This window comes from Cheilinus undulatus, linkage group 11 (genome assembly GCF_018320785.1).
Source record: "Cheilinus undulatus linkage group 11, ASM1832078v1, whole genome shotgun sequence".
In the NCBI taxonomy this organism is placed as follows: domain Eukaryota; kingdom Metazoa; phylum Chordata; class Actinopteri; order Labriformes; family Labridae; genus Cheilinus; species Cheilinus undulatus.
Genome location: NC_054875.1, coordinates 26882414 through 26896242, shown reverse-complemented (window position 1 = coordinate 26896242; position 13829 = coordinate 26882414). Strand labels below are relative to the sequence as shown.

Below are 13829 nucleotides of genomic sequence, written 5' to 3'. Positions count from 1 at the left end.
TGACTACCCTAAAGGAGTTTCACACTTTAAGGGTAGTCACAAGTGCTGAAATGGGAGAGACTCTGCATACAACAACTGCTGCCACGGTTCTTCACCAGTCAAAACTTTATGGGAGAGTGGCAAAGAGAACGTCACTGCTGAAGAAAACTCATGTTAAATTTTGACTAGAGTTCACCAAAAGGCATGGGGGAGACTCCATGGTCAAGGGGAAGAAAGTGATGAATTTGGCCATCAGACAAGAGGCTACGCTTGGCAGACACCACACACTGCACATCACCACAAACACATCATCAACACTGTGAAATACAGAAGATTTGTAAAGGTAGAGGGTAAAATGAATGGAGTAAAAGCCGCAGTTTAAAGACAACAAGGTGAATATTTTTAAGTGACTGAGACAAAACACAGACATCAATACAATAGAGAATTTTTGACTGAAATTGTAAAGGGCAGTTCATGCCCAATCCCCATGCAAGCTGACAGATCTTGAGCGGTTTTACAGGGAGGAATGAAGTATAACTGCAGTGTCCAGATGTGTAAGCCTGACTGAGACCTATCTACACAGACTCAGTGCTGTGATTGAAGCCAAATGAGGAGATGAATATATATGCAATCCAAGTTATATTGACCACGATTGATTTATAAAATTAGTAAAAGGCAAAACATCCGTGGAGGTGAAATGCTTTTGATAGCTGCTGTATTTGTCAAAGTTAAAAAGTTGTATCTATGCATCAGACTATGCAATAGTAGCTAACATCCTCACATAGTTTGAAGCAGTGTTAATTTGGTCGACTAAAACTGTGACTAAAACTATTCATTGACAGCCTTTTTTCCATGAGAAAGACTGGACTCAGACTAGCCAAAAATAGATCTTTGATGACTGACAATGACCACAACTAAGTTTAGCTTTTGTCAAGATGACTAAAACTAGACTAAAATGTAATTTAGCTTTCATCAGACATTCAAAATCCATGATATTTCTCCACTGTAGGTAAATCTGTCAAAATACAATGCATCTGTATCTCTTCTACCTTCAGCTGTAGAAATCAGGGACCCCAGGTCTGGCAGGGTGCATAGAACACACTACCGTGATTTGGTACAAGATTCAGGCAAGAGAATAAATGTTTGGACTAAAAGTTAAGACTAAAATGTAAGGACTTTTTTGGACTAAAACTATACCAAAATGTTTTGGTGTTTTCGTCAACTAAAACTAGACTAAAACTATAAAGGGCAGAAATTACTAAAATGTGACTAAAAATAAAAGGTGTTTAATCTGAAGACTAAGACTGAGACTAAAATTAAAAGTAGCTGTCAAAATTAACACTGGTTTGAAGCAATTAAAAAACAAACGTAGAAAACAAATAATACAAGCAAAATTTATTACTCAGTAATTATAACAAGATATCATAAAGTGCTTTTATTTTGTTACAATATAGATATACTCTAATACATATAGATACAGTGAAGCTTATAGCAGTTACAGGTTTCTTTCACTACAACATCAAAAATGTCACAAGACATTCAGACAACAATTGGGTCGATTTTAATATTTGCAGTTTTCCTGAACTGTTTTATAGACAAGGAAAAATAGCAATGCCAGAGGCCGCAGAGGCTTCATGTAAAATCAATGAACAGTAATTGTGAGTGATTCAGAGTATGGGACAAGAATTGAAAGACTGCAGTGTTCACAGAGCGAATCACAGGACCAGCTGTGTCTGCTCCTGAGGAAATTCAATTATGAACACCCCAGATCAGCGCCCTGAAGCTTAATCTTCAAGATGATTCCAAAGGCTTTTAGCAGCAATGTTCCACTAACATGTAAGATGACTAAACAACTTCAAAATTTAACAACACCTTCTTAGAAGTTGTTTTATTCACAATGTTTTCCATTCCTGACCAACCTCTGCAAGGCATATAAGCCTCATAAAGCTAAGCTTTCGTTTCCCAAACATGCAGATCCCCTCACAACCACAAAATATTTGTTCCTTCCAGCGTGAAGAGAAACGGCTTTTATATCAGCCAATAACTGGATCACCCTGTCCCACCTTCAGACAAACACTTGTGTTTCTTGGAACTTTTCATGTGCCTGGTGTGATTTTGTTAATTCAAAGTCTGTGTTGCTTCTTTGTTTATTATATTAACAGTGTCATGACTAACTGCTAGCTCAGTGTAAAAGCTGTTATCTGTAATGATGCCACATGTTGTTGAGGTCTATCCATGCTGTCCATGCTAGCCTCGCTGGCTCTAATCAGGACTGACTCTTACATTTATCAATCATGTTTTAATCAACCTATTGAATATGCACAACATAGTTATATTTGCACATCTGCAAGGTATGTGTCTTTTGGCTTACCTGCCACTCTCTCCTGTGCACCTGCTGTCACAGATAAACCTTAAACCCGGATTACAGGTTTTCTACACTTTCACCCAAAAACTGAAACACCCTACCTATCCAGCACCCTGACATGATTTCTGCTGCAATTATATAAGATAGAGAAGCCATTATGTCTACAACTCAGACTTAAACTGCTCTAATCCGGGCACACACTTGAAGATACAAAAAATATATAAGATTACCGAGTAAGATTTTAAAAAAGCCAAAGTTTTCAAGACTTTCCAGTGCTCTGTTATATTACCAGTTACACCAGTTACACGTGTACCTGTTGAGCTGACAAAATTTAGTGGCTCAATACAAATGCTGTTATGATGTCTTGTATTCCTTTGAAGCAGTGATGAACTGTCATAGTACAGGACTGCGCTTCATGCCATCTGAGTGGGCAGAAGAGGGGGACTTTCGGCCAGGTGTAGGATGTTTCTCGCCTGTTAGGTTCTCATACCGGGACTGGATTTTCAGCCACTGTAGCAGCAGCATGGTAGGCATTACCCTACAACATAAAAACGAGTCAAGAATCTATTAAAACACTGTGGAAATGAGGTTTACAGAACAATATTGTGCACAACTGATATGCAAAATTAGATTAAGTATATACAAATCTGGCATCATCAAACGTTCAGGCAAAATAAATCTCAAACCCAGCAAATGCAGGGAGTTTGAACAGGCTTAAATTTGAATCTTACAGTCATAACTGAATTATTTTGAACTTCTGTTTTATTGATTAAATCCAAAAATGTTGTGTTGCTCCATTTTACCACTCTAAAGGGTGCATTTAGGTTGTGTTTACCATTTCAGCATTGTTTTACATTATCAAATGCTCTTCAACATTCTCTGGCAACACAAGAGCAACACACTGATCACGACTACATACAAAGATCTCATCACAGCTCCCCCTACTGGCAGCAGGAAGTGAAACAAGTGGGTCACATCTTTATTCCTCTTTTTGTGCTTAACTTATCAAGCTCTGAAAGACAGGCCTTAATAATTGTCCATGACACAGTTTTCAATATCTTGCCAATTTCACAGGAAGTTGGTGTATTTCTTACACCCACCATTTGATCGTCTTCGAATTTCACGTTTGATTAAGGTCTGCCCCTCTACATCTTCAAAGGTTAATTTTATCGTTTTGCTGTAACATCCCCTACTGACAACAGGAAGTGATATAATTGGGCCAATTCTTCATTCCTATTTCTGAGTTGACTACAATATTTCCAAGAGTACCCGGATGCAGCCGATGACCTCCACTTCACACCGGAAGTCAGAAAATCACCACCATATCTTGTCTTCTAATACCAGAAGTCACTTGAACTGGATGTCTTCTTCGTTGTTTCCTCCATGTGTCGCCGCCATATTGAAAAATACAAGTAGACGAAAAAAATGCGAGTTTTTGGGTTAACAAGCACAACAATAACATTACATTAATTTTAATTGATAGATTTATGATCCAAATTCACATATTTTTGAGCACAGACACAAAATGTGACGGGAGATTGGCTGGCTGGCTGGACATCACCATTGCTGCCATGTTGCCAGAGGCAAGTCTGCTACGTCATTCAATACAGTAGACAAGTATTGTGCAAGTTTTCAGTATTAAAAGCTCAGACAACGAGACCGCATGGATTTTAATGAATCATTTATAATAAATGATCCATATTAAAATAATAACTGACAGTGAAAAATAAAAGCAGACCCCGCCTTTTCGTATTTTCTCAGTTAAATTAAAAGATGTACTCCATGATTTAAAAAAAAAATTATATATATAATACAGTTTCATATACGTAAAGATATATTTTATTTTGTATTTATATATTTATGTATACATACACTATATTGCCAAAAGTATTCACTCACTCATCCAAATAATTGAAATCAGGAGTTCCAATCACTTCCATGGCCACAGGTGTATAAAATCAAGCACCTAGGCATGCAGACTGTTTCTACAAATATTTGTGAAAGAATGGGTCGTTCTCAGGAGCTCAGTGAATTCCAGCGTGGTACTGTGATAGGATGCCAGCTGTGCAACAAGTCCAGTCGTGAAATTTCCTCGCTCCTAAATATTCCACAGTCAACTGTCAGTGGTATTATAACAAAGTGGAAGCAACTGGGAATGTCAGCAACTCAGCCACGAAGTGGTAGGCCACATAAAATGACAGAGCGGGGTCAGCGAATGCTGAGGCGCATAGTGCACAGAGGTCACCAACTTTCTGCAGACTTAATCGCCACAGACCTCCAAACTTCATGTTGCCTTTAGATTAGCTTAAGAACTGTGTGTAGAGAGCTTCATAGAATGGGTTTCCATGGCCGAGCAGCTGCATCCAAGCCTTACATCACCAAGTTCAATGCAAAGTGTCGGATGCATTGGTGTAAAGCATGCCGCCAGTGGACTCTAGGGCAGTTGAGACGCGTTCTCTGGAGTGACAAATCGTGCTTCTCCATCTGGCAATCAGATGGACGAGTCTGGGTTTGGCGCTTGCCAGTAGAACGATACTTGTCTGTAAAGTTTGGTGGAGGGGGGATTATGATGTGGGGTTGTTTTTCAGGAGCTGGGCTTGGCCCCTTAGTTCCAGTGAAAGGAACTCTGAATGCTTCAGCATACCAAGAGATTTTGGACAATTCCATGCTCCCAACTTTGTGGGAACAGTTTGGGGATGGCCCATTCCTGTTCCAACATGACTGTGCACCAGTGCACAAAGCAAGGTCCATAAAGACATGGACGACAGAGTTTGGTGTGGATGAACTTGACTGGCTATGACCTCAACCCGATAGAACACCTTTGGGACAATTAGAGCGGAGACTGAGAGTCAGGCCTTCTCGTCCAACATCAGTGTGTGACCTCACAAATGCGCTTCTGGAAGAATGGTGAAAATTCCCATAAACACACTCCTAAACCATGTGGAAAGCCTTCCCAGAAGAGTTGAAGCTGTCATAGCTGCAAAGGGTGGACCGATGCCATATTAAACCCTATGGTTTAAGAATGGGGTGTCACGCGAGTCAAGGTAGGTGAGCTGATACTTTTGGTAATATAGTGTATTAATCTATCGTTTGAGCTTTTAATTCCAAAAACTTGCACAATCCTTGTCTACTGTATTGATAGACATAGCAGACTTACCTCTGGCAACATGGCGGCGACGTCCACGTCCAGCCAGCCAGCCAATCTCCCGTCACATATTATGTCTGCACAAAGTGATACTTGAATTTTGATCATAAATCGATCTATTCAAATTAATGTTATGTAATCGCTGTGTTTGTTAGTCTGAAAAGTCACGTATTTTTCATCTACTTATATTTCCTTATGTGGCTGACTTGCCTCTATTAATATGGCAGTGACACAGGAGAAAACAGCGAAGAAGGCGTTCAGTTCAAGTGACTTCTGGTATTAGAAGATGAGATATGGTGGTACTCGTCCGACTTCCGGTATAAGGTGGAGGTCCTCGGCTGTATCCAGGTTGCTCTCCAATATTTGCATTGATATTTCATATTAAAGGTCACCTCACTGCCAAAGGCAAGCTTTCAATATCTCAACAACTTTGTGATAAGTTGGCCTGCTTCTGACATGAAACATCTGATTTGCATCAAATTTTGCATGTATGATTAAGGTCTGCCCCTCTACACATTTAAATGTTAATTTGATGGTTTTACTGAAGCCCGCCCATTGTAGGACACCAGTAACACCTCTAGCATAATATGTATCTTCTTTGAATTTTACATGATAAATACCAGTCCTGCCCTGATCACTTCAACATACAGATTTTTTTTATCTAGTTATGTTGCCATAAAATAAGCTTGTTTTCCCATAATAATATGTTAATTCTCCAGATCCCTGGAAAACAACCACTCAAGTATGCATGTCTTATTAAGGCTTGTATAATGAAGTGTTATTTAACATTTTGTTTTTGTCCTGTCTCTTTGTTCAGTCATTTTTGCCCCATTTACTATAGGCTATATAGGCTGGACCAATTGACAACCACTCATATTGACATTAATGTTACTTACAGTCGGTTTTATTATAGCCACAAGATTATTTACTGTTCGCATGTTAGTTCAGACATGCAGAAGAGTCAAGGTAGCGAATGTTAATCAAAACGGGTGAGTAAAGTGGAAGAACATTAAATGGGTACAAAAATGCAGGCTATAACTTTATCAAGGATGCCGTCTTACCGGTCGTGTATGTTCTTCTTGAGGCTGAAGATGACTATTTCATAAAAAAAGAGGGTAAAGTGTCTCACAGCGTGCCAGAGCCAGAACACAAACTCTGGTGCCTGACTGAACATCAGCTCTAACCTGAAAAAGAAGAGACTCAATTAAAAGGGGTACAATACATTTCACTTCTTAAACTGATATTGATGTATTTGTATGGGAATGTAACCAACAAAAAAACAACCATTACATAAAATCTGCAGTATTCACAATGCCGAGGTGAGGACTCTTGTCAGGCTTAGATACTGTATGGTCTTTACTGGTCAGGGTGTTGTAAACTGAGTGTCTGTATTACCTCTTTCTGCTCTGGAGTACAGCATAAAACGAAACCATCAGAGGTAGAAACAGGTGGGATAAAATTCTTGCAGGAAGTCCAAACATGCTCAGATAGGTCACCATGTTGCTCAGCAAAACTGCAATGTAAAAATAGACAACAGGTGGTAAATTAGTATGAACTCATTATCTCACAAACTACTGTCTTGTGATTTTTGGACTGGCTGATTACCTGCGTGTATTTGACAAATCACTGATAAAAGTAACTACTAAAAAAGTGTGGTTCTATGTTGCTTGTTCCTCTTCCTCCTTAATGATAATGGTAGCTGCATTAAGGCTGGCCTAAAGTAGCTTCTCTCCCAGCCAGGAGGCAGTGGCTGGGTTACTGTCCATGATTAGATAGCAGCATAATCTCATATCTAATTCAGCTCCACACGTGCCATCTTCAGCATTTAAGTGATGAACATGCTAATCCAGCAGTGCAATCATGGGATGCAATTTAACTTTTGGAAGTTGAGTAGGTGGTGTTTGTCACTGATATTCAATAAGATTGTGCTGCAAGACTAAAACTTGTATCAGTGTATTTTTTCACTGTTGTATTGCTTCTATTCAGGGGTTTACATTTTTGTTACATATTTTGTTTTTGCTCACCAGACACTGTGGATAGTAGTTTTCCAAAGTTCCTAGCCACCCTGGAGTTTTACTAGCCACAATTTTCTTATTTGAAATATTGTTTAAAATGATTAAAGTTGATTATGGAACACTCCAAACCACTCAGAGGAAAGGTTATTGAAAAGTATTAGTCAGGGGATGGACACAAAAATAGGCAGTGATCCCCCAGGGTTCAGTTAATCCATCATCAAGAAATGGGAGGAATATGGCACACATGTAAATCTGCCTAGACAAGGCCATCCCCCAGGGAGAGAATTAGGAGGCTAACAAGAGACAACAACAAGACATCTACAGTATGACTACTCTGAAGGACTTTCAAGCTTCAGCAGCAGAGATGGGAGAGATTCTGCACACAATGACTGTTGTTCTTCACCAGTCAAAGCTACACTGGAGTGGCAAAGAGAAAGCCACTGTTAAAGAAAGCTCATATCATATCTCAACCAGAGATGTCAAAAGGCATGTGGGAGACTCCATAGTCAAGTGGAAGAAAGTTATTTGGGCTGATGAGACCAAAATGGTGTGTTTTGGCAATCAGACCAAAGTGCTATGTTTGTTGGACACCAAATCCTGCACATCACCACAAACACCCACTGAGATGCATGGTGGTGGCAGCATCATGCTGTGGGATGCCAGCCAGCCTTGGAAGGCTTGTAAAGGTTGAGGGTAAAATGAAGGCAAAATTCAGAAATAATCCTGGCCTTGAAATGGGCTGTTCACACCTGATCTCATTGCAACCTGACAGAGCTTGAACAGTTTTGCATTGAAGACGGGAGTAAAATTGCAGTGTCCAGATACTATTACAGCCAAAGGTGCATCTATTCTATTTATGTAATCACTTATTTTGCCTTGCGTATTTTTTTCTTTATTTTACTGACATATTTTTTTTTTAAATCTGTTTTTATTTTGACATTAAAGAGTATTTTTTATAATTTTTCATTGACAAAAAAGTGAAATTATACTGATTATGAGTGATTCAAAAATCAATTAAAGGGTAAAACATTCAAGGGGCTGGGTACATTTTATAGGCAGTGTATGTACTATTTAAAATGTCCAGAGATAAAATGTCATCTTTATTGCAATGGTACATGTTTATCTAAAGTCATTGTTAAAGGTTTTGCCTAGTTTTTTGCATTGCAGGTTTCAATCCTGTTACATGTTATAAATTTAATGTTCAAATTTTTGTAATTGGCTCTTTTTTAAATAAATGTGTATATGTTCCTAATATCAGTTACTGGTCTTATGAACACCTGCTAATTTGTATTTGTATTGGCCTGGAAGAAACTAATATCAGTCAATCCCTCTGTTTTCAATTTTAGCTATTTTTTTACTGTGTGTTTGTTTGAGTGTGTCAGCCGTACCATTCCTCACAATGTCAGATCGTAGAGCCTTTGTTGGTAGATTAGGGGTTGATTCAGGCTCTACGGGGCTGCCTGTCACATGTGTATTTTCCGTAATAGGCTTCTGTTTGCTTGTCCCTTTTCCCTCCTTCATCTCCTCCTCTCCCTCGATGTTGTCCTCAGGCTGCTGCCACTCTTTATTCTGGTCGTAGTAGCGTGGCTCATTTTGGGAAACTTGGTTTAAAATTGAGTCCTTGGCAAGATCTGCACACAAGGAGGAGGCATGAAAAAGAAAGTAGGTCAGACTGAGTCTACTGTAACGATCATTCACATTTTCTCTAGCTCATGATTTGTTTTCCCTGAGGGCAGTTGACCCACTGTTGTTGAGAAGGAAGCTGAAGGCATCTTTGTAGCCACTGTGGAAAGCTTCGTCAAGAGTCTGAAGAGAGAAAAAAACACATTATGTAAGGAAAAAAGCCACAACATAATCCTTGAAAGGGATTTTCAGTGTTACTGTAAGCAAGTCACCTTAACTCACACTGACCCCTCAAGTGTATTTTAGAGGGATTGTTTTATAAACACTATTATTTTGATTTTTTAAGGGAGTATTATTCAAAAATAGACTTAATGGGCAAGTTCATCAATGATAATAAATGGTTATACTATGCATTTCTAAAAGATATAAAATGTAGATTATATCTCATTTAAAAATGGTATCTTCTGAAAGTTTTTTGTGACTTTTAACAGTTTAGTCAGTAGCAAATAGTGACTAAGAAGAAAAAGGTTCTGACCTCTAAAGCGATGGGATACAGAGCATTGAGAATCCTGAAACTGTTCGCTATGTTCCCCTTTAATGTGGTCCCACTCACGACCATGTCCCACATGGATGGAGCATCCGAAGGACAGATATCCACCTCTCCAGAGAACGGGGACACTGTCAGGATGGAGCTGCAGGGCACAGGTGACTGTGGTTGCATGCTCCTAAAACCCCCATCCACATAATACTGTGGGATAAAAACACATATTTACTGACAGAGGCTGGACTACAATTCTCCATTTTGTGTAGTGAAAAGACCACCAAATACCCACCTCTCCATGGAAAGATGGAGGCAGCAGACCGCAGTACCCTGGCACAAAGCAGCTACAGAGCAAAGCCTGAAGACAACATGGGCATAGATGTGTTACCACTAATGGTGTCACAAACTTTACTCTTGCATAAGAGAGTAAGCTCACCTGCACAACGTCCTCTTTGGAGTAAAACTTTGACATGATGGTGAGTTTGCTGTCAGTCATGCGGGTCATTGCCACAGCGAGACGTCCATTGGCCAGTTGGTGTGCATCAGGAGGAAGATATTTGTTCAAAACGCTCTCTAACCATCTTAAAACATTGATGGAGGGGTTGAGTGGTCCAAGTGTGAAAGACTTCATCTGTTTGGCAAAGTTCAGCACCTCTTCACGGATAGTTACTATAAAATAAAAACACTTTGAGTCAGAAAAAAACAGCACTTCAATGCATGTGGATTGAATAAGAAAATTCACTTACCAGGGCTCATTTCACAGACTACAGCAGCAGCTACCAGAGAGCCAGCTGAGGCTCCCAAGACACAAGGTGCCGTGCTCAGGATCCAGGGTGCATAGTTAAGAAAGCACTGGGTGACCCCTAACTGGTAGGTGGCCAGAAATCCAGATCCAGAGAAGGAGATAGAATGAGGACCTTCAGAATAGTGACAACTGGAAATCCCAGGAGCCATTTTTCATGAGTGTCAAAATGACTTCTTTAAAAAGCTGCCCTGGTTCAATCAGGCTCAGAGGACTTAAGAAACTGCTCTTTCACAACCATTGCTATTTAAACAGTGACAATTAGACATGCCATATTAGCCATGCCCATGTGATGTAGCTTATGCGCTCTAAATGACTTTTTGTTTGCTCCTGTTCCGAAACGCTTACATGGTTTTTGGTTTCCATGGCTTAGGCTGTCTTCCATGTGACACTCCCAAATAAACAAGAAGCTCTAAACTTTTATAATGGTGAACAAATTAATCCTAAGTATAAATCCTTAGAAGTATGAAGCCTTTTATGAGAAAGTCATCTAAGAAAAGAAGGTCATCTTTGAGCCATGAAGTAAGTAATGAGTAAAAACATAAGCAACATGAATGCAAACTAGATCTTTAAAATGGACAATGCCTTTCAAAGTATTCAACCCCTGGTTTTACTCTTTTATAATTTTTATAAATCAATAATTATCAATACAATTTGGCTTTTTGATGTACAAAAAACTTCTTATGTAAACATAATGTCAATTTAACAAAAAAATTTAATGTAAAATAAGTGTTTGCATAAATATTCACCCCCTTTAAGTTAATATTTAGTAGAGGCACATTTGACTGCAATCACAGCACTGAGTCAGTGTGGATAGGTCTCAATCAGGCTTGCACATCTGGACACTGCAATTTTAGTCTATCCTCCTTGCAAAACTGCTCAAGCTCTGTCAGGTTGCATGGGGGTCAGGCATGAACTGTCCTTTTCAAGTTCAGCCACAACTTCTCTATTGTATTGATGTCTGGGTTTTGACTTGGCCACTCCAGAACATTCACCTTGCTGTCCTTAAAGCATTTCTGTGTAGCTTTCACTGTATGATTCAGGTCATTGTCTTGCTGAAAAATAAATCTTCTCCCAAGCTGTAGTTTTCAGACTGACTAGGATTGTCCTACAGGATTTCCCCTTTATTTCACCTCATTCATTTTACCCTCTACCCTTTGTAAGCCTTCCAGGGTCAGCTGCTGAGAAGCATCCCTACAGCATGATACTACCACCGCCATGCCACACAGTCAGTGTTGATGGTGTGTTTGTGGTGATGTGCAGGGTTGGGTTTGATGTCCGACAAACATAGCATCTTGTCTGATGGCCACAAAGCACCACTTTGGTCCCATCAGCCTAAAGAACTTTCCTCCCCTTACCATGGAGTCTCCCACATTACTTTTGGTGAACTCCCAGCTGCTGAAGCTTGTTAGTCATAGGTGTCTTAGTGGCCTCTCTCATTAGTCTCCTTCTTGCATGTTCTCTCACTTTGTGAGCATGGCCTTATCTAAGCAGATTTACAAAAGTGCCATATTCCATCCATTTCTTGATGACGAATTTATCTGAATCCATCCCGTGATTTACATTTTTCAATATCATTTTCTTTGAGTTGCTTGGAGTGTGCTTTTGTCTTCAGGATGTAATGGTAGCCAGGAATACTGATTAACCGGTGATTGGATCCTCCAGACAGAGGTGTCTTTATACTACAATCACTTGATGTTTAGGTGATCCCCTTTTCATTAGTTGAGAGACTACTAGCACCAATTGGCTGGACCTCTGTTGAATTAGGTCAGTTACATTAAAGGGGGTGAATATCTATGCAGTCACTTATTTTACATGATATATTTTATGTTTTATTGGCATTAGTTTGTAGAAATCTGTTTTCACCTTGACATCAGAACATTTTTTTTCTAATTTTTTGCGTTAAAAATGCCAAATTATATTGACTATGATTGGGTGAAAACTTCTTATGGGTACTATAAATTCACTGAAACTCAAAAGTTGTAATAAAAGTTTGTTTAAACTGAGAAAATATGTGACTCAAGTTAGTCTTTATTCTAGCACCTAACTAAAGAGAAACATTTTGGCATCTTCACAGCGGATCCTTTTCATTTCTGTTAAGACCCCCCCCCCCCCCTTTTTTTCTTTTTTTTTTCTTTTTTCTTTTTTTTGCTTAGACCAACTATACTTTCTATATTGCAAAACAGAACCAACCAAGAAAAGAAGTCACTGGTTCCAAAGAAAGTAAACAAGATTTTTTTTATAGAATTCTCCGCAATATTCTCCTGGAACTGTTCAAAACAAACAGACCAACAAACACATGCCCTGTTCTACCATGGTAATTGAATTTTAATTATATTACTTACAAAATTGTTATTTCCAATTATGCGTGTCCCCCAAAACCTCTGGTAAACAAAGTCAGCTGACTGTACATATCAGCCTCAATGCCTCTGCTGTCTCGGGCACAGGGCCTGACAAACTGGTCATCATGATACAACAGCGCCTCCTGCTGGTGTACATGGCAGCTTTGTTTTTAGCTAGGCTTTCCCCTTACTCAGTTTATAAACCACCAAAACCCTCCTACATCCACATGACTAAGACTATTAACCTCAATATTTTATGTAATAAAAAATTCAATTTCAATGTAAAAGTAAATGCTTAGTTTGCAGAGACAGTCACATAACTAGAAAACTGTTTTCAGAGTCACAAAGTAAAATTAATGAGCCCAGTGTTTTTATATTGTTTTGATCAGGCATGTGCAAAGTCTCTTCAAATGCACTTTGTGACTCTGCAAACTCTTTAAGGTTCAGTAAACCACAGATTAATTCTTTTAATCAGGACATGAACAGTGCACTAGAATGTTTAACAGAGTGCCACCAGGTAATCCAACCCCAGTTAAACTGTTACACCGGTTCTGCACATCAGAAAAAATAAAAGTTTAATTATCTGGCGTTAAAAAATCAACAAGTAATGGTATTTCATGATAATTTATAAAGTGATACCAGTTTTAAAAATCATCCTGTTTAAGTATTTATTTTTAGTGAATGACCTCTTACTGCACTTGTGGCCCACACTTTGTGTAGCACTGTTTTAGTCTGTAGGATTTATGTGAATGTGCTTGTCTGAAAAGTTGCTCTTATTCTGTAGTTTGCCAATACTTTAAGATTCCCTCTAAAGAAAAGAGGGAAGCAACTGTGATGTGTCCATTGTTCCCTTTTGGCCCTTTTTTTTGAATGGATTTACATGGCATTATAATGACCATTTGTCATCACAAGGCAGAAGGAATAAAAATTAAATGAAAATAAACTTTTTCTGTAATACAAAATCTTTATTCTATAAGCAAAAACACACTGACAATCAATACAAAGTTACATCCACTT

General features: G+C 38.9%; 1 protein-coding gene across 1 annotated transcript; it reads right to left on the bottom strand.

Moving 5' to 3' along the window:
- Window positions 1-2737: 2737 nt before the first annotated feature.
- On the bottom strand, window positions 2738-10622 carry LOC121517178 (patatin-like phospholipase domain-containing protein 2). Its single transcript, XM_041798739.1, has 9 exons — window positions 10415-10622; window positions 10105-10337; window positions 9961-10026; window positions 9663-9875; window positions 9250-9310; window positions 8893-9135; window positions 6885-7002; window positions 6551-6673; window positions 2738-2882 (listed from the first exon to the last, which is right to left on the bottom strand). Exons 1-9 carry the CDS (start codon window positions 10620-10622, stop codon window positions 2738-2740), a joined length of 1410 nt encoding a protein of 469 aa, XP_041654673.1.
- Between the last annotated feature and the right edge of the window lie 3207 nt (window positions 10623-13829).

What these genes read in the sequence shown, in the direction of transcription:
- LOC121517178 (XM_041798739.1), bottom strand. Translation starts at nt 10,622, where the DNA reads ATGGCTCCTGGGATTTCCAGTTGTCACTATTCTGAAGGTCCTCATTCT. An exon ending in CCAAAGAGGACGTTGTGCAG is followed by an intron (nt 10,027 to 10,104) that starts GTGAGCTTACTC and finishes TGTTGTCTTCAG; the next exon opens with GCTTTGCTCTGTAGCTGCTT. An exon ending in CAGCTTCCTTCTCAACAACA is followed by an intron (nt 9,136 to 9,249) that starts GTGGGTCAACTG and finishes CCTTGTGTGCAG; the next exon opens with ATCTTGCCAAGGACTCAATT.